The sequence below is a fragment of the Phyllobates terribilis genome, unplaced genomic scaffold (assembly GCF_046119375.1).
Source record: "Phyllobates terribilis strain yellow unplaced genomic scaffold, ASM4611937v1 Scaffold_12__6_contigs__length_324123572, whole genome shotgun sequence".
Lineage (NCBI taxonomy): Eukaryota > Metazoa > Chordata > Amphibia > Anura > Dendrobatidae > Phyllobates > Phyllobates terribilis.
Genome location: NW_027362772.1, coordinates 182,037,931 through 182,063,029, shown reverse-complemented (window position 1 = coordinate 182,063,029; position 25,099 = coordinate 182,037,931). Strand labels below are relative to the sequence as shown.

Sequence of the window (25,099 nt, the reverse complement as noted above, 5' to 3'; positions counted from 1 at the left end):
AAAATATTTGGCCTTCTAGCAGTGTGTGGGACTTTCTCTATTAGTCCATCTATACTGACCTCCATCAGGTTGCAAATTAAAAATAATTTTTATCTGCATCTACCTCTGAAAAAATATTTGGGCTTCTAGCAGTGTGTGGGACTCATTGTATTAGGCCATCTATACCAAGCTCCACCAGCTTTGAAATTAATAATAATTTTTAGCTGCATCTAGCCCTGAAAATAATTTTTCCCAATAGTGGTAGCAATAGAAATATGGGGCGCGCGCCTGGCTAACAAAAATATACGCTTCATAACACAAAACACCAGCCTAGCGAACTGCATTAATAAGATGGCATCATCGTCTCTCCCAGTGCTAGGCCTACTACGCAGGCTAGTATTCCTGTGCCTAAAACACAATGTATGGGTCCGCGCTAGCCACTATGCTGAGGGGTATAAAGCTGCTGCTAACGCTTTATAACAATTCAATTGGCAGATTTTCACAGAGCTCTTCCACAACGCCCACCCATCGGGCAACAGTTGCCCACCCTCCCTATGGGATCTAGTGGCGAATAGTTGATGCCATTAATCAGAGCGTCAGTTGCCCCGTCAACGTGGCAAGCATACGGTAAGGCATGGGAAGAGTGGACACGACTAGTAGCAGGCAGACGGGTTGACCAATATGAACAAGCCAGATCACAAGTCACCATAGAATTTCTCCACCAGCTAATGATGAGGGGCATATCAGGGGCGTCAGCGCAGCGGTGTCTGACCGGAGTAGCATTTCACTTCCAACTACTGAATTGGGGAGATGTGACAAAGATTCATCATCAGACAATCCATAAAAGGGTGGAAAAGGGGTCAGCCAAGTCAGGAATGTAGACGTCCCGTCCCGTGTCACTAAAACTGATTTCTCACATCTTATCCCTAACACCATTAACATGACACTCACAATTTGAAGCAACACTAATGTCTACTGCATTTGTGATCGCCTTCTTCGGGGCGCTATGTATAAGCGAATTAGTCCCTCAATCCAAAATTACCACCAGTGGACGCTTATTACACCAGGAAGTAGTCATAGCCAATAATGCAATACGTGTACGCATACACCAATCGAAAACGGTTCCAGCGGGCAGGGGTACTTGGGTACTTCTACAACCCACAAACGGTACACTGAGTCGGGTAACAATAGTAAAAACATATCTAACCATCAGATCACAAAGTAATTTCTTCGTATCACACATTGATGGAACGCCATTATCAAGATACCTGTTCCAAGCTATATTTAATAAATGCATAACATCGGCAGGGAACCACCCCAAAGATTACGGGACACACTCATTCCGCATAGGTGCGGCCACGGAAGCAGCAAGAGCAGGACTGTCAGAAACGGAAGTTCAGAGGATAGGGAGATGGCGATCCACGTGTTTGGCGAGATACATGAGACCGGACTTGTTATCCTAACGTGGTTTGTTTCTTTTACAGGTGACGCTAAGCCAACAGTGTGAGTGATAGGCCACTCGTATATATATTGGGCACAAAAAAGGGCGAAAGTCCGCCCAGGCGGGAGGAAATTAGAGTTTCATAACACATATTTCAACTGGAGAGGTATTAGAGGCCTGCTATGGCCACAGGTACTAATGGAGGTAATCAAGGTAGGGAGAGAGGCAAGAGGTCCGGTCATCTTAGTTATACAGGCCGGGGGAAACAACCTAGGTCATCACAAGAGCGCATAACTAATGGCAATAATGAAACTAGACACTGAGCGCTTCAGAGAATTTTTCACAAAATTAGCTATAGTATGGTCAGAGATTGTGCCGATAGCGGTATGGCAAGGTGCGCGAGACATCACGGCCATCGAATGGACAAGGCGGGTAATAAATATTCGGATGGCAAAATTTAGAAGAGACAGAGGCGGTGTAGTGATACGACACCGACAACTGGAAGGAGATAAAGCAGGCCTCATACGGCCCGACAGTGTTCACTTAATAGATATTGGACTGGGCATATTCCTGTCAGGACTCCAGGACGGAGTGGAACAAGCGTTAAGAGTGATGGGTGGGGGTCAGAGTCCTGCATACGAGTACGCTGGATCCTCCGTGGCCTGGAAATAGAAAGGACATGTTGGAGAGTTACACTTGTTGGCCAACTTGCCGGAGTGGGGACCCAGGGCATGCTGCAACAAGCTGAATTATTTTAGAAATAAAATGCCTTTCTAATGGAATGAGTATAAAGAGTTAATAAAGCTGTGACCGATCCTCACCCATCCAGTTGTAAGATTTACATTATTGGGTTGTCCATGAAAGGGGGGCGGTAGGGGGGCTGAGCATCTGGGTTTGGTTGGGGGTCCCCACAGTCTGCCTAGGCTAGATTAATTTAAAAATTCTTATTAGATACACAGGCGGTGCAGCTTGCTTCGCAGCTGGGCTACTACACCCAAAGTATTGCCTAGGCTAGATGCAGTTAAAAATTCTACGCTGACTAGCAGACACTGAAGATTTGGAGCAGACCTCTGAGTAAACAGCTCTTCAGACTCAACCATCTGTGTTACCCCAAGCCATAGTGTATGTAGTTTCTTACAGTTAAAAGGGGGGGGTGCGACCCAACCCACCTGGAATTGACGATGCCAACGTCACGTAAGACACAGCAAGGGGACTCCCAAAATTGTGGCACAGACACCACTTAACCCTAGAACGCATACCTGTGGCCTTGCAGGCCCGCCCAGTTAATTGTTTTCTATTTTCTGCAAGATTGCTTTAGTTAGAATTTTGAAACTCTAGGTATTCTTCATGTATATAGTTGTTTGTCATTTGAGTTTGAGTTGTTCCATGTTATTTGCACACGGGCCTAAAGGGCCCCAGGTATGTGAAAGTGTAGATTTTTATGGTCATGCGTTCTAGGGTTAAGTGGCATCAATTGCCCCACTGTTGCTTAAAACGGTTGGTGAGGTGATTTTACCAAACCCCCAAGCTTTTAGTCTCCCAAGGATGACACAGGGGTAGAAATGTCCTTGCGAATCCATGATTTGATCATCTTTATGAACGTGAGTCTGTCTACATTCTCAGTGGACAGCCGCGTGCGCTTATCTGTCAGCACACCACCAGCAGCGCTGAACACACGTTCAGAGAGAACGCTGGCTGCATGGCATGACAAGATCTCCAAGGCGTGAGTGGCGAGCTCCGGCGATTTTTCAAGATTGGAATACCAAAATGAGCAAGGGTCCAGTGACACAGTCATGGCTTCGATGTTCACTTGGAGATTCTCCTGTACCATCCTCTCTAGACATTGACTATGTGTCAGACTTCTTGTCTCCTGTGGCCTTGCAAAGGATGGTCTAAAAAAGTGGTGAAACGATTCCACAAAATTGCTGTTACCAGCAGATACTGTGTTACTGTTACTATTTGAGTGATGAAGACTCGACAGTCCCACTGTTGGCAAGTTAGAACTGTGAGATTCACTACGTGCACCACTGGTGTTTTGTGGAAAAGCACATGTAAGATTCTGCAACAGATACTCCTGCATTCGTCAATACCTTTTTATGGCAGGAATTATTTCGGCAAATATACCTTTGTACCGGGGATCTAAGAGTGTGGCAACCCAGTAGTCGGGATTACTTCGAATTCTGACAATCCGGGGGTCATGTTGCAGGTAGTGCAGCAAGAAGGCACTCATGTGTCTTGCGCATCCAGAAGGACCAAGTCCTTGTTGTGTTGGTAGCGAGGTAAGAATCATGCTTCTGTAGCACCCTGAGGACTCGGCTGCTACAGGGGTATTACACCTCAAGCCAGAGGTGTGGTATTCCACTCCCGGGTAAGGATGGAGTGTGGAACTGAGCTAGTAGGCTGCATGCACTACATACATCCCATTTCCGGGGGACAGAACGACGGTACTCCCACCAGTTTATGTGCAGGTACGACAGCGTCTGTCCCTGGCTGGAGTGGGAGGGGGGTGGAACATCCCAGTAGTGTAGGGGCAGATAGGGGGAGTAGTCTGGGTAAAGATAGGAGCTCATTGGGTGCTGGTCACCTGAGCTCACACATAGAGGGAGTATATAAGGTGGGCACCATCTTAAAACAGGGTGAGAGTTTAGCCTGAGGAGCAGAGTAGAGGAGCTCAGCCAGGAGGGCTGACAGGGAGCTGTGGCTCCGGCTGGGCCCAGCTCCAGAGCAGAGCCTGCAGAGAGAGAGAGAGGAGTGAGAAGGACCCAGAGAGGAGACAAGAAGGGAACCCCAAGATCCCAGAATAAAGACAAAAGGGTGAAGGGTTGGCGGACAAGGGTACCGGATCCCAAGCTGGCGGAGGCCCAAAACGAACCTTAGCCAGGAACCGGAGGTCGTGGTCAGGATCTGCCACGACCCTCACCAAATCCACTAGAAAGGCACACCGAGTATAGGGTCAGGGAGCCCAGAGGAGGCTTGACCACCAAGAGACCCGAGGGAGCCGGCCAAAAGTGGATCCCTGGTGGGAACGGCCAGAGGAAGGGAGAGTCAGAAAGGAGCTCAGGACCACGCTCCGGAATTGCCTGGGGGTTGGCCGAGTCCAGGACCTGGTGGACGCAGCACGGCTCGGGTGGTCACTCAAGGCCAGAGTGACCAAGAGAACACCAGTAAGTAAAAACCCTGAACTGCATCTCCTGACTCTGAATCTTCTTTCTGCATCATCACAACCCCCATCATCTACACCTGCTGCCCTGAGGCCATACCCCTCCCGTTGGGGGTTATACCATCACTGCTGCACATATACCACCGGCCTCAGCGGACTGCTCTGCAGCGGCGGCTTCAAAGCCGCACTCAACGGGTGGCGTAGTCGATCAAATTAACATCTACTGCCATAGACTGCCACTGAGTTTGACACCCTGGGCACGGACCGGGTCACCACCACAAGGACTACTACCCCCATCGAGATCCGGCTCCGGGTATCCCCTACAGCACTGTCCCAGGGGCGCGTCAACTTTTGGAATAGTCGGCAGGATTTCGTGCCCGCAACCACCGGGTACTGCGTGCCTGAAAAAGAGACTTTTAAAACTTACCATCCGTGAAGTTTTCCCGCCATCGGTGAAGATTCCCGCCATCCGGCGCCATCTTCAGCCTTCTTCCCGCCATCGGTGAAGATTCCCGCCATCCACGAAGTTTCCCGCCACTGGGAGACGATTCCCGCCATTTCAGAAGATTTCCCGCCCTGGCAGAGCGGACGCCATTATGGGCGTGCCGGAGGGTGGCAAGAGGCCACCTCCCATCGTGGGCCAGGTCAAGGAATGGCGCCAAAAGCGGAAACCGCCCCCACCAGCAGAGACTGTGATGTTAGAGATGTCCATCAGCGTGAGGGGACTGCCCCTGGAACTGACAATCACCAAGTTACCCCAGGACCGCCCTCAGTATGGGCGGATACAAAACAAAAGAGAGAAGATGGGAGCAGCCTGGAGGAGTCTGGAGGAGCCGTACCCGGAGATGGAGGGAGAGGCAGGCAGCACCGACCCAGTGGTCAGGAGCCTGTTGCAAGCGACAACCCCAGAAGGCCTGGTGGAGATCCTGGCACAGCTCCCCCGAGACCGGGAGCGTGCACAGACCGCACTGGAGGGCTTGGCTCAGAGGATGGCCCGAGTGCAGCGGGACGTACTGGCCGCATGGAGCAGAGAGATGGCCCAGCAGGCTGGAAACCGCCAGCGAAGCACGCCACCCGAGACGAGGAGTCAGACCGCCTCTGAGGATGGCGCAGGAGGAATCAAGGCCGGAGACGACGCCGAGGAAGGAGCTAAAGAAATGGAGGCAGGTAAAGGGGACGTCACTACCCCGAGCCGAGAAGCCGTGAGCCTGCCCCAGCTCCCCGTCTCAGAGCCCGAAATTTCCCCTGCCGTGTCCGTCGTTGCACCGTCACCGCTCCCGACTAGGCCTCAAACAGAAGCCGCGGCCGCGCTCCCCGTGACGTCACGCGCCTCAAATCAGAGTGCGACCAAACAGGAAGCGCCATCGGCCTGGTCGCAAGGCCGAGTACCCCCGGGCGCCGCAGTACCAACAGCGCCCTCTACCTCTGCTGAGTCACCGGCCTGGTCGCAAGGTCAAGTAACCCCGGGCGCCGCCGTCTTCACGGTGCCCTTTACGTTCAGGGTGACCCAAGCCTGGTCGCAAGGCCTGGTAAACCTGGGCGCCGCTACCACCACCGCGCCCTCAACTTCCACTGTGCCGCACCTGGGTGAGGACTTGTTTGCCCAGCACACTTGCCCGGATGGGCAGCCCTTTGTGTGGCCACCGGAGTTCCACCATCCCCGACTCCGGAAAGAAAGACCTCTGGATGAGCCCCTGATCCCGGCTCCGGCGCCCGTCAAGATGACCCCGCTCTCGTTAGAGGAGGCGCAGTTTGAGTGGGACCCCGCAGGAGGAGACCTCATCGGGTTCACTCAAGAGACCCGGGCGGCTGCAGCGGAGCGTGCAGAGTGCTGCCGCCAGCAGTTGGAAGCCTTTGACCGAGAAAGAAGAGAGAGGCGGGTCCGCGAGCAGCGGCTGCAAATAAAAAGTGCAGAACAGAAGAGCCGGACCAGGAGGAACCCCCGTGCAGCCTACGGTCCCCGTGCCACCGGGACTGTAATTAAATTCCAGTTGCAGCACGGTTGGGGCTTCATTCGAGATCATCACACCCCCGGCGACGTCTTCGTGACCAGAAGAGATGTCGAGTCCCACCTACCGGAGGGACACAGAGGTCGTGACCTTTACCTGGGTGATGAGGTCACCTTTACCCGGCACCAGTGTGCCAAAGGACCCTATGCACTTCATGTACATCGCCTGACGGAAGAGGAGTTGCGGTGTGAGGAAGGTCAAGAGGACCCGGACGGGTCTGAAGCCTACCCTCAGGAAGGAGCAGGAGGGCAACGTCACCATTAAGAGGTGAACTGAAACTGTATATAGTTACCCGTAAGGGTATATGCCATGCTGCTAATTTAAATATGTTCCCCGTTGGGACAAGTGTGAACTGTTCCAGTGTGTCCCATCTCCCCACAGGCTGAGGACTGTGAACAGCCATCCCTTTTCCCCACTGGTCGAGGACTGAGAGCGGCCATACCTCTCCTTGTATATAGTTGCGCTTTCTAAGGCGCCCCCTACTGGTTTTATGGGAAAACTGTTTTTCTTGAAGAGACTGTTGAACTTTACCCGGTCACAAGTTGCACCGTGGCCGGAGGAACAAGAATGTTTACTATGAAAAGTTTTATGCTGATGATATATATAATGTTTTATATGTTTATGATGTTTTTGAAAAAAAAAATTTGTATGTTTGTGATGTTTTTATTCTTTTACAGCCCGAGGACGTGCTGTGATTTACCAGGGGGGAATGTAGCACCCTGAGGACTCGGCTGCTACAGGGGTATTACACCTCAAGCCAGAGGTGTGGTATTCCACTCCCGGGTAAGGATGGAGTGTGGAACTGAGCTAGTAGGCTGCATGCACTACATACATCCCATTTCCGGGGGACAGAACGACGGTACTCCCACCAGTTTATGTGCAGGTACGACAGCGTCTGTCCCTGGCTGGAGTGGGAGGGGGGTGGAACATCCCAGTAGTGTAGGGGCAGATAGGGGGAGTAGTCTGCGTAAAGATAGGAGCTCATTGGGTGCTGGTCACCTGAGCTCACACATAGAGGGAGTATATAAGGTGGGCACCATCTTAGAACAGGGTGAGAGTTTAGCCTGAGGAGCAGAGCAGAGGAGCTCAGCCAGGAGGGCTGACAGGGAGCTGTGGCTCCGGCTGGGCCCAGCTCCAGAGCAGAGCCTGCAGAGAGAGAGAGAGGAGTGAGAAGGACCCAGAGAGGAGACAAGAAGGGAACCCCAAGATCCCAGAATAAAGACAAAAGGGTGAAGGGTTGGCGGACAAGGGTACTGGATCCCAAGCTGGAGGAGGCCCAAAACGAACCTTAGCCAGGAACCGGAGGTCGTGGTCAGGATCTGCCACGACCCTCACCAAATCCACTAGAAAGGCACACCGAGTATAGGGTCAGGGAGCCCAGAGGAGGCTTGACCACCAAGAGACCCGAGGGAGCCAGCCAAAAGTGGATCCCTGGTGGGAACGGCCAGAGGAAGGGAGAGTCAGAAAGGAGCTCAGGACCACGCTTCGGAATTGCCTGGGGGTTGGCCGAGTCCAGGACCTGGTGGACGCAGCACGGCTCGGGTGGTCACTCAAGGCCAGAGTGACCAAGAGAACACCAGTAAGTAAAAACCCTGAACTGCATCTCCTGACTCTGAATCTTCTTTCTGCATCATCACAACCCCCATCATCTACACCTGCTGCCCTGAGGCCATACCCCTCCCGTTGGGGGTTATACCATCACTGCTGCACATATACCACCGGCCTCAGCGGACTGCTCTGCAGCGGCGGCTTCAAAGCCGCACTCAACGGGTGGCGTAGTCGATCAAATTAACATCTACTGCCATAGACTGCCACTGAGTTTGACACCCTGGGCACGGACCGGGTCACCGCCACAAGGACTACTACCCCCATCGAGATCCGGCTCCGGGTATCCCCTACAGCACTGGCCCAGGGGGCGCGTCACTTCCTTCCTCTGCCCTCTCCCTCCAACCTCGCACAACAGAAATGTGATCAAGGTCTCCCTCATCTGATGAGTCTTCCATGCCCATTGCCAGTTCGTCCTCCACTTCTTCCTGGGCTCCTGCACCTTCCTCAACAGTTTGGCTGCTACCATGCGCCCTGGTTAATCCCTCTCCCCCACTCTCTCATGCCTGCCGCCTTGGTGCTGCCAACCGTCTGGACCTTGGAGATGTTATCCCTTCCGCATACGACTCCTCCTCTACTTCCTCCACCTCCTCTTGTCCCACCACCTGACTCCGAATTCTGTTTAACATGTGCTCCAGCATGTAAATCACCGTAATAGTCATGCTGATAATGGCATCGTCAGCACTAAACATCTTCGTCGCCATTTCAAGACTGTGCAGAAGAGTGCATAGGTCCCTGATCTGAGACCACTCCTCCAGCGTGATTTGCCCCACCTCTGGATCTCGTTGGCCCAGGCTATACGTCAGAACGTATTGCACCAGGGCTTGTCGGTGCTGCCACAGTCGTTGCAACATGTGCAGAGTTGAATTCCACCGTGTCGGCACATCGCATTTCAGCCGGTGAACTGGCAGGCCCAACGACTTCAGTAGAGATATAAGTCGTTGAACTGCGGGATGCGAACGGCGGAAGTGAGCACACAGCGACCGTACACTCTGCAGAAGGCCATCTAGTCCGGGATAGTGGGCTAAAAATTGCTGGACAACCAGGTTCAACACGTGAGCCATACAAGGCACGTGTGTGACATTGCCCCGGCGAAGTGCCGCACCCAGGTTTGCAGCATTGTCGCACATGGCCTTCCCTGGTTGCAGGTCCAGTGGAGACAACCTTTCATGAAACTGGGTCTCCAGAGCTGACCAAAACTCCTCAGCTGTGTGACTCACATTTCCCAGACATTTCAAAGTAAACACTGATGCGTTGAGCCCTGCTGCCAGCATAGTAAGGAGGTGTGCAGGATTCCTTCTGCGCAGTTAGAAAGCAGGTGGCATTACCAGACAGGCTTTGGGTGCAGGTGGAGGACTGAGAGGAGGTTGAGGAGGCAGAAGCAGTGGAGGAAGTTCGAGATAAAGAGGATTAACACACAACTCGTGGGGACGGTAAGACTTGGACAGCAGCCCCTTGTCCTGCTGTCACCATAGTTACCCAGTGCCCAGTCAGCGACATGTAACGCCCCTGTCCATGCCTTCTCGTCCAAGTGTCTGTGGTGAAGTGCACCCTGTCACACACAGAGTTTCTCAAAGAAGCGGTGATGTTGTGTGCGACATGCTAGTGGAGCGCAGGCACACCTTTCTTTGAGAAGTAGTGCCGACTGGGCATCTGGTACTGGGGCACTGTGACGGACATAAGGTCTTGAAAATCCTCTGTGTCCTCCAGGTGGAAAGGCAGCATTTCTGTAGCCAACAGCTTGCAGATGGTGAAATTCAACCTCTTAGCTTTCTCATGGCTAGGAGGAAATGGTCTTTTACTTTTCCACATCTGAGGGACCGAGGGCTGGCTGTTGTGCTTAGACGGTGTTGAGTAGGGTGTCCCCGGCAACTGCCGGTCTGTGAGGAAGATGCAGGCGGACATGTTAGGTTGCCTTGATCCAAAGGTGGTGCTCTCGATGTCGGAGAGCGCTCAACACTAGCAGGTGTTTCCACTTCCCAATGAACTGACGACCTGCCAATCACACTGGCTGTTGCGGGTAAAGAGGTGGCAGGTCTGCGTCCAAAAACATGTGTGACTGCTGTCCCCCCAGTCACAGAGGATGAAGAGGCTGCGGATGCACAAGATGGGGCAGACGGTGGTTGGCCCAGCCGGCTAGGCCGCATTGTAGCACAGTGAGCTTCCCACTGCAACTTATGCTTCATATCCATGTGACGGTACATGCATGAAGTACTCAAACTATGTATTTTTTGGCCTCTACTTAGCTTTTGCTGACAAATATTACAGATAACACGAGTTGGGTCATCCTTATCGATCTGAATAAATGCCCAGGCTATGCAAGGCTTAGAGCCCATGTGACCTGAAGAGCCACTACGACTTGTGGTCAGAGGCAGAGTTGTGGTTGAGGATGCAGTTGTTGACGTGCTTCCAGTACTCCGTCTCTGTTCAGGAAGGCGCAACCTAACCTCGTCGTCAATAGCATCTGTGATGCCCCGCTGCGCTTGGTATCACAGATCCTACAAGAGTGCATTGATGGAATCCTCCACAAGAGGCCCCCATAAACATTCACACATCTCCACCTTCCACCTCAGACCAGCAGAGGGAGCCCGTTAGGGATATAAATAGGGAAGGTGGAGCTAGGCAGTTCAGTTCCTCTGAAGAGTTCCTGCAGTAGAGAAGCCTAAGAGAGGTCAGTCTGCAGTGGAGCTCAGTCTAGTCTAGAGAACGCAGTTAATAGTTCAGCAGTGGAGCACGAGGCTCCTGCTTGCTAGATTCAGGGAGCCCAGATAGAGCTTAAAGTGTGCCGGTGCCGTAAGATCAGTGAAGCGCGGCAAGCTGCCGTTAGTGTGTATAGCCTAGTGAGGGCCCGAGTAGGCCGAAGGCGAGTGGCGAGTTAGTACATAAGGGGCAGAGGAGCTTAACCAGCTCACCCCGAAGCATTTACCGGACACAGGATCCGAGCTTACCGGTATCTCTATGACCCAGTAAGGCATAACCGGAATCCCTGGAGAACTACAAGTCCCAGGATCGCTAAGGTGCTGATATATAACAGAGCCAGGAGACGCTTAGGCCCCGCATACTGGGAGCGTGAACTCCAAGAGAAGGCCCTACCACAAGGTCAGCCAGCGCAGGACAGAGACAAAGTTAGGCCTAGCTCCAGGCAGGTCAGAAACTTACTATGCAGAGGCAAGAAACAGGAGGCCCTACACCCGCTCATTGGGGAGGATCCTGATATGCACCCTTCACCCTACAGTGCTCCGGGATGTGCCTGAATTTCCACCAGTAAAAGGTACTGAAGTGACTACCGTGTCCGTTCCCGTTCTTGCTCTGACCCAGCTGGGTCTCGCCTGTCCTGCATTCCCCCTGCATACGCTGCCCTGAGACCTAGCTCCACCTGTGGGGAGCTATACCATCGAGCTGCCTTATCACCGGCCTCAGTGGACTGCTGCAGCGCTGGTGCTTGTCACCAGATACCACAGTTGGCGTCATGAACTCTTAGAAAATTAACAATTATCCACCCTTTTAAAGAGAGACCCCAGGGTACGGGCCAGGGAGCCGACCACCGCGACATCCCCAAGGCCAGGCAAATGTCCGGGTACCGAGTCATCCCCATCCCCAGGGCTAGTCACATCCTCCTCCACCTCATCTGCTGACCTCATCGACTGTCTGACTGTGGGTTGACAGTAAGTGGGATCTCCAACCTCGTCATCATCACCCTGTGTGTTATCACACCCGTCGCCCTCAGAGCCAACCTCTTCCTGCCCTGACCGAAAAGTCAAGTTGTCGCTCCAATCAGGTATTTGAGTCTCATCATCGTCTTCATCATTGTCTCCACCAACAGGAGTTACAGTTTGGGAACAAGGGTCTACATTATGCTCAGAACCTTCTTCATCTGGTCCTGGATCCAACTTATAAAGATTCTGGGCATCGGATCAGATCATTTCCTCATCTGGATTAACAGAAGCTCTGGAGCAGACCTCCGTTTCCCAGGCTATAGTATGAGTAAACAGCTGGGCAGACTCAGCTATCTGTGTTACCCCATACTCAGACGGGCAACTGGAGACTTGGGAGCTGTGAGGAAGCAAGTGCGATTGGGGTGACACCTCTGAGGACTGGAGTATTTGTGATGTTGAAATTGAGGTGATGGAGAGCCCACTTGAAGGAGCACTTGATATCCGTTGAAGCACCTGCTGTTTTTGTGCCTCATCTAGAATTTGTAGCGATGGGCGTGTCCGTAAGAATGGGATCGTATCACATTGTCCACGAAAAGGAGTCGACATCTTAGTTTGGCTGGAAGATGGTCTTTCTTCTGCAGATGTTACTCCCCCCCCACCGTGGGGGGCCTCGACCCACCGGCGGACAGGCACCAGTATTGGGATAGGGGGGCTGGCCGTCAGGGTCCACCGCGGCTCTGGCACAAACCCGGCGACACAGAGGTGGCACAGGCAGGAACGGACTGGCCGTGTCGGCTTCTCACTTTTTGGATTTTAGAAGGGCATGACATGCCTATATCTGTGTCTCCCCCTCCTTTTACTCCTCCACCTCTTTTCTTTTCGCATGACTATATGTACTTGTCACTTTTCCATGTGTTAGTTGTGTCTTCTGAGCAGTTTGTCAGCTTTTGGACACCTTTGAAGGTGTTTTCTATGTGTTTCTATGTGTTTTTGTTTGCCTGCCATTGGTTTTAACGGTGTTCGAAGGTGTTCGACGAACAGTTCGACGAATAGTTCGGCGAACACACGGGTGTTCGACGAACCGAACCGAACTCGAACACTACGGGGGTGGCTCAACACTACTGATAAGATACTGATGACCAGTCCTGAAGATAGACCATCAATATTCTGATCCCGGAAAACGCCTTTAAAATTGCAGAACTAGAGGTGAACGAATCGATTATGAAAAACCCTGGTCCACATTCCATGGCCGCTGGATGGGAGCCTTGTGAACCACCTCCTACCTGGCGGCATCTCCAACTCCTCTTTTTTATTTGCCGGCCTGGTATGACATGATCGTTATAGCAAGACGCACACAGGGTTACAAGCCACGCCGGCTAATTAAAAGAGGAGCCAGGGATGCCGACAAGCAGGAGGCGGTTCACAGGGCTCCCGCCCAGCAGCCATGGGATACTGACATCTCTATATAGTAACTTTTAGCCCCTTAAAGACATAGTCAGTTCTGTCCACTAAGACCAGAAGTTTTTTCTTATGTTCATTGCAACGTAGCTGTATAAGGCATTTTGTGTGGCAAGTTGAAGCTCTTTTTTTGGCATCAATTTGGAGGACACACCCTTAATCTATAGATTTATATTAATAAGATGACCTATTCATGCTATTGATCATAATAAAATGTACAGGTGGCAATAGTTATGGTCAGGGGTATAACTATCATGGGTGCAGCGTTTGCATTTATACCTGAGCCAAAAAGGTCCATTTGGCCCATATGAGAAGAGCAGCACTATTAAAGACCTGTGATAGTTGGGGGCCATGTTTTAGATTCTGTATTGGGGCCTAAGTGATGCTGTTTGTTATGGTGCCCATTGTACTGTATGACTTGTCCATGATGAGACTAATGACGTTACTGCCTGCCAAGGGATTATATCACTTAAAAGTGAAATCCTACAAATATGATCTTCCGATGAGTCTTATGTAAGGGTCACCGATGTTCATCCAGTATACAGTATATAGGCCAATAACATATATGCTTCCATTATTTAATGTGAATTTTTGGAAACAAATTGATGGTCAATTGAATTATTCTATTATTATGTTCAAAATTTGGAGAAATTGGTTATGTGAGCAGTATTTGATATCTAAGTACTGACTAACATAATAAATTGAGACAGATGATCATCTATAGATATTGCAGCGTTTACTACTGAGTAGGTTTACCCGCAGTCCAATGAAAAACCCTATGGTGGGGTCACAATGAGTTGTGCCACCTGACGGACACAGCGCGGGTACATCGGAGGGGTGGGCAGTGTCTGTATATGATGCGTTCTTCTTAAATAATTTCTGTTTCTTAAAGGAGTCCTCTAAATTTCAATAAAATTAGTTGTAAGTGCATGGAGTGCTCTTAGAGTGCTTGTGTTTGGGTCGTATCGTCGGCAGTTCTGTGGTGTACAATTGGATGCGGATATAAAAGTATAACTGCGATTTACAATGTAGACCCTCAGAGCAGAACTCACTGCTTGATTACATACAGAGCATCTTCATATACTTACAACCTACATTTTTAAAAACTCTGACCCGGAACAGTACAAAAATATACAAGTCCCCTGGAGAATACAGTGCAAATAAAGTTTCATGTACAAAGTTTGCAATAAGTCCTAAAAAAAACAAACAGGGATTAACATCAAACCGTCAACCCTAAAAAATGGGGCAAATTATTTCAGAAATGTCTCAAAAATTGTCTTCAACAACGTTACACACTAGACACCTAGACTAGACGTTTTATCTGTCAAGTATGACTTATATGACAAACCCTTAGTGATGTGACCCTCCCAAAAGGTGTCAGAGATGTTGGATCAAGTTGCAAAAAATGTACACCTTTTTCTTTTTCATTCAATACAAGAGGGGTTTGCAACCTACAACACTCCATGTCTTATGAAACTACAACTCATAGTGGCAGACTGTTCGACAGGTGTTAAGGAATGCTGAGAGTTGTAGCTTCACAACTATGATACAACATACATCATCATTTTATCAAAGGGTAGAAAAGTGATGGGTAACTCACGGTCCATGTCGCTGACTTAGCTGTGCTGGATTGTTGGAACGTAACTTCGAAGTTGTGGGGTCCTGGGTAGTCGGTGTTGGATGGGATGACCGGTGCTGGAGACATGGCATCAAAGGTAGAGCTGGGCTGAGAGTAGGGGGAATGTGTGGGGACATTGGAGTTGTGGTCGGGGTTGTACGGACTCGTGGAGGCTGCTCTGCTTCCGATACTCTGATCCATGGTGTTATTCAGCAAACTGAACTGAGACTGCAGAAAGGGAGAAAAGGGGAGGAGAGAGAAAGAACACACAGGTAAGAGGGACTGAAGCATCAGCGGCATCTTAGCACTGGAGGGATCTTGTTACAGGACTCTTAAAGGACTTTCTCGCTTTGGAGTCATTTAAAAAATTTCCCGAGGGTGTTTTTCTCTTTTTTTTTACCTTTTTGGTAACAGGTCAACACTTGTAAGAGGATAGAGTGACAGGTTTTGTTGTGAGCACCCTCTTAGTAAAGGAATATCTCAGTGCTACTCAGTACAAGCTGCACCTTTAGAAAGTCAAAACATGATCTTAGAAAGATCAGGAAAATCCATCAAATTAACAAAAAAGCACTATTTACTGAGTCATTTATGTGTTATCATCTAAAATTACCCAGAAATGAGCGTTTCATATTTTATTCAACTCTTTCTTGTCTGTCTTGATTTCCTATAAGATGCCAAGGACATGATAACATGTCTATATTTTGAAAAGATCCACCAATGATAAGTAGGCTACAGGTTGTCTCACTATGGAGACACAGAGTGGTCAGTTTAATCTGTGGGGTAACCCTGCTGCAAGTGTTTCGTTATTCTGCAGTGCTACCACATGTGAAATAAAGCATTGCAGGTTACATATTTCAATCTATGGACTGTCTACATAGTGTACACACTGGGTCCTCCAGTGAAAGAAACACTTTTCATAGCCATTTTGTGCTTCATCCCATTGATAGACGTCTAGAATGAGGACCTCCCTCTTTGGTAGGTCAGAATTTTCTACTTTGGTACTTGAGAAAAAGATTGCTAAATCAGACAACTGCGGAAATATACAATTGCATACTGGTGGAATTTTGAAATATATATAGTATGTAATGGGTAATGGATACTGGGGACTGAAATACACATTTTAATACTAATATATGATTTCAATATGGCAGAACATATCTTCAATCAAGGTTGATTTGCTATGGGACACCCATCAGTATTTGGTAATGTGCCATAGTCACTTTGGCAGTGGTAAAGCACTTGTTCTGCAGAAGAACTTCAATGGCCCCATGTTATAAAGCATTATGAAAGCCCAATACCCTCCTGAAAACTCATGTTGGAATTTTGTAGTTTAGGAAGTTTACAACCACCATCCAACATATGGATTTTGAGGGAGAGTTGCTGTTTTCATTAAGGTCGATTTTTTGAACTAACACATCTTCAAGAGTGTTTCAAGACTTCTGAATAATGCAAAGATGTTGGCTGCATCGCACCCCCACTATGGTCCCTTTTTTTCATGCAAACCTTTCATGGTCACTGCTTAATGAGACTCACCTATGTGTATAACTTATAGTACTAGCTACTAACAACCATGACGTAAATGCACCACAGTTTCAAGTAAAGTGTCTACAACGTGTTTATTTTTCAACAAGACACATTCTTTCCCATGACATGGCCATGACAAGGAGAATAGTCACACCATGGGTTGTAGTCTCCAGACATCAATGAGATTGTATTACCTGCCCAGGATAATGTGTGTTTTAAACATTACATTGACAGGTAATGGCGACGGATTAGGGGTGAGTGCACTTTGTTTATTGGTGTAAGTGCCTATGGGTATGTAGACAAAGAACTAAAGGAAAAGGGCAAATAAGGGAATGGATTGACTATTTAATGATCCATCAGCCCTAATCCCCTATTATGGCACAAAAGTAGCATTTTCTGTTGGATCGGAAAAGAAATATCTGAATAAGCAAACAAAAATGTAGAGTATTTTTGAGTCAATTAGAAAAAATCTTGAAGCCAAAGAGAAAAATGGCTGAAACTGTGAGCCTGCAAATCACTGACCTCCAATTTGACGTATATCATTCTTATGGCCATGCTCTTTACAGACACAGGAAGATCTGTAAATAATTCCCAATAAATCTAAGTAATTAACTTATCCTATAGTCACCCGGTGTTTATACATCTGGAAATTCTTTAATCTGAGAAGTCCAAAATTGTGATCCTATAAACTAGGAAGATCGAGAAGGAGTATCTGAGCCTAAGAAAGATGGGTTTCATCAAGCCTTGTGGAGTTGTAGTGATGGCCATAATGGTTGCCAATCAATTGTCTCAGACACAAATTTAACAAAATTATTTGTATTTGTATTTACCAGGAATGAGAATGCAACCCTTCTGGGCAACACACAATGGGGCTATTACATGAGGGTTCAGTTAAGAAATTCTATAGGGGTCAACTATATTAACTTTGTAGTATTTATCTTCTTGCTGTATGGATTATTACAAGTTATTTTGGATGCTGGACTATTGGGAAAATACAGCAGCCATTCTTTTCCACTGCCTGAAAGTCGACACTAATGACATCATACAACTCTACTTGAAATGATCTCACATCTACAAAACACAAACTGCCTCATTAACTCTGAGCTATCACTCTGGTCTCGGCCCCAGAAAGGGAAACTAAATGAAAGTTACAAAGATCTGGAAATGTTAGAAGCTGAGATGAGGATCAGTGTAAAACACGGCTCATTTCACCTGGTTAATGATGACTTCAGAATGAGTGACAACATTCATTTAATAATAAAAGGATTCTTATGTATCCAAATTTTTAATTGTTTCTTTTTATATGAATTTCCCATAATTCTCCATATCTCAGCTTTCCCATAATTTTGCCATATCTCAGCTTGCTCTCCTCAGTGACTGGAATACCAAAACTCTACTGGACAACCTCTTTCAAACAGTTGTCCATTTTACACCACAAATTTCAATATGTGACTGAGGAGGTGGCTATCATGGTGTATCACACAGTTAATTTATCTCGGAAAAAAAGCATTAAATGTTTGGCAATCAAGGACAGATAAAAAATTACCTATGAGCCTTCCCCTAAATGGGGGTCATATATTGCTTGGTTCTCCAAATTCAATTCTAAGATATGACAAGTTGTAGACCTTGTTAATAGAGAGGCACCGACTGCACTGATATCTGTAGCATAAAGTAGACTTTTACTGTAATAACATGGTAAAAAGTAAAAACATTTTTGGCCTTGATGCATCAAGCGGGTTTACTATATTTCTGGTGTAAAACTGCTTGAAATTTGACAAAATTTTTGTGCAAAGTGAAGTTGTGCAAAAATTTACAACTTTTTTCGTTTTACTCCAGTCCCATCCGATCTCGCCAACTTTTATAAAAGTTGGCAGAGCTTGGGCGGGACAGGGCATGGCCAAACGCTCCTAACAAATTTGTAATAATTCAAGCAAAAAAGTGGCGTAAATTACAATACAAATGTTACTCTTGGTGGTGGTGGAGCACAGTAGTTGAAAGAATTTGTATAATGAATTTGGTGCATCTTACTCCAGTGTATATTTCATCAAGGCTGACGTGCAAAATGCCGGTCTTGATGAATCGGTGTCTTTATCATCTAGAGCATCCAGTCTTTCCTTAGAAAAATATTTAGTCACTTTTTCCAACTCCGAAGGATAAATGATTTATGAAGACTACTGAGGTGTGAGACAATGCAACGTGCTCATCTGACTGTGGCTGGCCCCTTGTGAATATTAATAATAGAATTAACACTGTTTTCCTAGGTGGCTCAAAGCTTCATTCCTGACTGTCACCTGTGTCCAGCAAAGGAGCTGTGGGATCTGGTTATTACTTATTATGTGAGTATTGTTTGTTGAGCTCTTTTTGTGTGTTAATTTTCATGTGTGTAAGGAATCGTATGTGTGTGTGGTTGTGAATGTTTTTTTCCATCTGAACATGTGCACGTTCTACAACATCCACTGTAATTCTACAGTTGAAAACAACCATCGTCATTTCATGTAACAGGTGCAACGTTCAACATCATGGAACAATTACATGATCTGCCGTCAAATAATATTTACAAGATACATCATAATGTGACATCTGCAAGGTCCACCATCATGTAAACTCTACAAGATACACCATCATAGAAAATCTATGAGATCCACCATCATGAAACATCTACGAGATACACCATCAAAAAACATCTAGGAGATTCACCACCATGTAACATTTATGAGAACCACCATCATGTAACATCTATGAGATCTATCATCGTGTAACATCTATGAGATCCACCATCAGGAAACATCTGCGAGAACCAACATCATATAAAATCTACAAGATCAAACATCAAGTAAAATCTAAGAGATCCATCATCATGTAACATCTATAAGATCCACCATCATGTAAAATCTACTAGATCCACCATCATGTAACATCCACGAGATTCACCATAATGTAACATCTAGGGGAGCCACCATCAGATAAAATCTACGAGAGCCACCATCATGAAACATCTTTGAGAGTCACCATAATGTAACATCTATGAGACTCACCATATGTAAAATCTAGAAGATATACCATCATGTAACATATACAAAATCAAAGACAGTGTAATACCTACAAGATCCTCCACCATGTAGCATCAACAAGGTTCACCATACTGTAATATCTACAAGGTACATCTTAATGTAAAATGTAAAAGGTCCACAATGATGATGTATGTTTAAGATCCGCCATTATGTAACAGCTACAAGATTCACCAAATTGTAACTGTTACTCACCTGTCCTGGCTCCACTGCTGGACCCTGCTCCCTTCTCCTATGGTTTTCTGCCTTTGCAAACTCCTTTGACATAATCACCTAAGGCCCTGATTTAGACAAAAGATGGTGTCTGAGAATTAAGTAAACTTTGCATTCAATTCTACATGTACTCCTGTAGTTTGCCTCACTATTCATTTTTCTCAGCTGGATAATCATCTCTTCTGCAAACTCTTGCTTATTTATCATCTACCTGCATTTACTTCCTAGCTCAGAGCTGTAGTTAACCATTTGTCTGCTGCAAGCATAATAAACTCTTCTCAGCTATATTGGTGCTGTACAACAGTGTGTAATCATCTCTGCAAGCAAGTATTCAGTTGCCTGTTCGTCATTGCTAAGCGGTTAACCGTTTGTGATATGCATACAAACTCTTCTTTGATATACTGGTGCTGTTCACACTACAATGCTGCTCCAATAGTGTGTAATCTTTTCTTCAAGCAAATATCCAGTTTACTTGTTTATCACTTCTGCCTGCCATAAACCATTTGTCTCCTGTAAGTTCCAGACTGTTCCTGCTCGGCTTGTCTGCCTGCAAATCTATTGAAAATGTTTTCTCTGTTACATGTGCCGTTCAACAAGTCCTGCCCTTTGTACCAGCACCTTCAGTCCTTGTTGCTCTCATGGCATGAGACTTAGAAAATCCACATCACAAGGTGAGCCTATAACAGTAAAGTCTAAAAGGTCCATCATCATGTAACACTTAATAAAAGGTGCACCATCGTGTAAAATCAACATGATCCACCATCGTGTAACGCTTATAAGATCCATTATCATGTAAAATCTAGTAGATCCACCATCATGAAACATCTACAAGATCTACCATGATATAACATCTAATAGGTCCACCATTATGTAACAGAATGCCTTTAAATAGTTGACAAAGTTTTCCCATTGTGCCATATATTCATTACTCTTCATAATGCTTCCATGAGTAGCACTATCGTGTAGTGAATAAAAGGTTTATCATAGAAATGGTGACATATTTCACTGACACTATATATACAAGATTCACCATCATGCTCCAGATTCACGATCCATTCTCATGCTACTAATTCCACTGTCATGTTCACGTAGCACTGAGAAGATCTACCATAATACTATCATCACAAGTTCTATGCTCATGCTAAAGGTAACACATACAGCATCATCTTGGTTCTGCCAAAACAAGTTTCATCATGTAACAAGCTCAGAGTCTCCCATCTGATAGCATATACAACATGCTGTAATAGCCACAGCTTTCTCAGTCATGCTACAGATACAAGGTCCACCTGCAGTTTCATGTAATAATAAATCCAATCTTATATTTCTATATGAAAAATACTGCAATTTTGACAAAATTTCCAATTACAGTAACATCGACATTTATAGGCATTTGTTTTATGTTGTTGTTTTTAAATATGTGGAATTAGACACCAGGGATCTCCTAGTCATTATCCACGAGTTCTGTTTATTGATATTGTACTTTCATTGTTACTAGGATATTACGTCATGTACCCCACATGTTGAGTTCTCCAAGCTTCTGACATACACAATATCAACAAGAGTATAAGAAGATCACCACATCACATCTACTAGATCTTTTCTGACCTCTCATTCTACATCCATTATTATAGTTGACCTGCACCCTTTTCTGCAGCTAAAACAGCTTTCACTCTTCTGGGAAGGTTTTCTACAAGATTTTGGAGATATCTTTGAGAATTTTGGCCCATTCATCCAGAAGAGCATTTGTGAGGTCAGACACTTTGGAGGAGAGGCCGGGATCACAATCTTCATTCTAGTTCATTCTAAAGGTGTTGGATGGACTTGATGTCCAGGTTCCTCAGGTTCTTCAAAACCAAACTCCCCCAACCATGGCTTTATGGACCTGGTGCACCAGACATAGTCATGGGGAAAAGAAAAGGGTTTTCACAAAACTGTTCTCACAAAGTTGGAAGCCAAAATTGTCCAAAATGTCTTGTGCTGAAGTATCAAGATTTCTCTTCAAGGCTGAGGTCGACCCTTGAAAAACAAGCAATATCCCTCCTCCACTAAAATGGACAGTTGGCACAATGCAGTCAGGGAGGTAATGTCCTCCTGACATTTACCAAACTCAAACTCATCCATCAGACTCCAGATAGAGAAGTGCGATCCGTCACTCCACAAAATACAGAATCACGAAGCAAAACCACCAGTGGTTTGACATAAATTGCCACAGACTTGAGGCAATTATAGAGGAAGCACGAAGAACGTGGCAATTCACAGTAAACCACGTTGTTTTAGCACACGGTTCTTGGCCATGCAACGTGCTCCCCTCTGACAGCGATGTGTGAACCCAGCCTTCACGTATCTACCCTTTTTTATCCTAACAAATGGAAGGCCATTGATATGAGGATATTTGTTTTCATTACCTTTTTGCAACAAATTCTGCCCAGTGCTTACAAATTCAAGTCCATGTAATTATAGTACTTGTCTCCTTAAAGTGATAAATGACGGCATAGCACTTTAAACGCGCAGTCAGATAATGGATGGTAGGAGCAATATCATTTTTCATTATGGCAATTAATAAAATTCACATGGACATGTCTTGAGGATGGCGGTGTCATACTCTTATCTTGATGGGAAGAATTCTGAGCAGACATGTGTGAGCTGCCCCGTATTTACTTTCTAATTATCCCTCAATTGAGCTTTCAAAGACTGGGAGGGATAAGTATCCTCAGCCCACAGGCTACGTTTTACTGAGCAATTTATCAGTATAGGGATCAAATGTGTAAAGACAGCTTTGTAAATTTTAGATGACATTCAAACGCTTTCCCTATCTGTTGGGTCATAGCCATTTAGAAATAAATATTTTGCTTTGCATAACCCCCAAAAATAGGATCCATGGTGGAAAAGTTCTCAGATATCAGGTTACTGAGGATGGGAAGAAATTGCATCTGATCCTTTGTTGCCAACCCTCATTAATATTCACCTTATCCAGTTATTTCTCCCAGTACCAGTGGAGCAGTATGGTTTTCTAGCAGCGGCTAGACAAGTATTGGGCCCCCTAACCTAGTAATAATTTCCCCTTAGTGCCCCCTTAAAACAAATATTGCACCCTAAGTGCCACACCCACCAAAAAATAGTTTATACTCACCTTATCCAAGCAAGTAAATCCTCCCCTCCCATCACATAAAGGGTTAGCACAGGAAACGCAATACAGTGACTTAATTCCGCTGTCTGTATCATGACGCTGAGCAGTCTGTGGCCTACAGGATGGAGAATGATGGGCATGGAGTGAAAAGCTCCCTGCTCTATCATAGGCTGATAGGGCATGTCCTGGCCAGAAATCCAGGACATATACATCGTCCCAGAACTTCAGAGCTATCGAAGCAACTGCTACGTTCTGTTTTTTCTTTTAAAATTTTGCATCTCTAAGAAATTTGCACCCAAGGCAACTGCCCCTGTGACTCACCCCCCGTTATGCCACTGCCCAGTGCTCAACATTTCTAAACTGATTATTCTAAAATAGTGACATCAGCATATAAAAACCGCTGCTCAAAGTAGTGACCGACCATGTCTATCATGTCATCTGTCATAGCAAACTATAATTTCCCAACATCTGGAGAGCCACAGGAATGAGACAGTTGATTTATAGAGAATATCTTTTACATTTTCTTAAAGGAAAACTTCATAATATCTGTCAGGAGATGCAACTCCGCTGCCTCCAACCGTCAGGGCAATTACGTAGTTGGCTGACAATTATTGGACAAAGCCGCGGCTGCTTTCACTACTAGGCCAGATATTAGGGAGTTCACAATGAACGAATAATATATACGCATCTGATTCCAGCGAATGGAATATATATATATACAGTACAGACCAAAAGTTTGGACACACCTTCTCATTTAAAGATTTTTCTGTATTTTCATGACTATGAAAATTGTACATTCACACTGAAGGCATTAAAATTATGAATTAACACATGTGGAATTATATACTTAACAAAAAAGTGTGAAACAACTGAAAATATGTCTTATATTCTAGGTTCTTCAAAGTAGCCACCTTTTGCTTTGATGACTGCTTTGCACACTCTTGGCATTCTCTTGATGAGCTTCAAGAGGTAGTCACCAGAAATGGTCTTCCAACAATCTTGAAGGAGTTCCCAGAGATGCTTAACACTTGTTAGCCCTTTTGCCTTCACTCTATGGTCCAGCTCACAACAAACCATCTCGATTGGGTTCAGGTCTTGTGACTGTGGAGGCAAGGTCATCTGGCGTAGCACCCCATCACTCTCCTTCTTGGTCAAATAGCCCTTACACAGCCTGGAGGTGTTTGGGGTCATTGTCCTGTTGAAAAATAAATGATGATCCAACTAAACCGGATGGAATAGCATGCCGCTGCAAGATGCTGTGGTAGTCATTAGTGTTGAGCCACCCCCATAGTGTTCGGGTTCGGTTCGGTTCGTCGAACACCGGGATGTTCGAGGAACTGTTCGTCGAACTGTTCGTCGAACACCTTAGAACACCGTCGAACACCGTTAAAACCAATGGCAGGCAAACAAAAACACATAGAAACACATAGAAAACACCTGCAAAGGTGTCCAAAAGCTGACAAACTGCTCAGAAGACACTCTCTTTAAAAAAGCCGGCCGGCAAATTCAGCAGCGGCATACACCGGTACCCGACAATTTAGACAAGAAGGAATAGAGCATCACACATAGATTAGATAGATAGAAACATGTCAGTCACACATATAAGAAGCACAGTGACAGTGTTGGTTACTGCACTTGTCATTTAGTGTAAAGGATTTAGTAAAAAAAATATTAGTGTTTTCATGCACCGTCTCTTTAAAAAAGCCGGCCGGCAATTCAGCAGCGGTACCCGACAATTTAGAACAGAAAGAATAGAGCTTCACACATAGATTAGATAGATAGAAACATGTCAGTCACATATATATGAAGTACAGTGACAGTGTTGGTTACTGCACTTGTCATTTAGTGTAAAGGATTTAGTAAAAAAAATATTAGTGTTTTCATGCACCGTCTCTTTAAAAAGCCGGCCGGCAATTCAGCATCTGTACCCGACAATTTAGAACAGAAAGAATAGAGCTTCACACATAGATTAGATAGATAGAAACATGTCAGTCACATTTATAATAAGTACAGCGACAGTGTTGGTTACTGTACTTGTCATTTAGTGTTAAAAGAAAGGATTTATTAAAATAAAAATTGGCGTGGGGTTCCCCGTAATTTTAGTCTCTAGCGGAGGTTAAGCAGACGGCTGGGGCAGAGGTTTGAAGCCTGGGAAGGGGGTAATACCCACGGAGCTTCCCAGGCTACTAATATCAGCCCCCAGCTGAATACCTAGCCTTTACTAGCTATTAAAATGGGGGA

The 25,099-nt window shown here is 46.3% G+C and overlaps 1 protein-coding gene and 1 long non-coding RNA gene across 8 annotated transcripts in view; one reads left to right on the top strand and one right to left on the bottom strand.

Moving 5' to 3' along the window:
* Positions 1 to 20,011, top strand: part of LOC141172374 (uncharacterized) — a 48,384-nt gene extending 28,373 nt beyond the window's left edge. Inside the window, exons 2-3 of the long non-coding RNA XR_012252465.1 lie at positions 18,712 to 18,786; positions 18,953 to 20,011. This is a non-coding gene — a long non-coding RNA (uncharacterized lncRNA). The remainder of the gene's footprint in view (positions 1 to 18,711; positions 18,787 to 18,952) is intronic.
* Positions 1 to 25,099, bottom strand: part of TP73 (tumor protein p73) — a 201,833-nt gene that overhangs the window by 92,462 nt on the left and 84,272 nt on the right. For all 7 annotated transcript variants that reach the window (XM_073656505.1, XM_073656503.1, XM_073656504.1 and 4 more), the window contains one exon: positions 14,909 to 15,154. In XM_073656505.1, the coding sequence (XP_073512606.1) occupies positions 14,909 to 15,154 (246 nt within the window). The remainder of the gene's footprint in view (positions 1 to 14,908; positions 15,155 to 25,099) is intronic.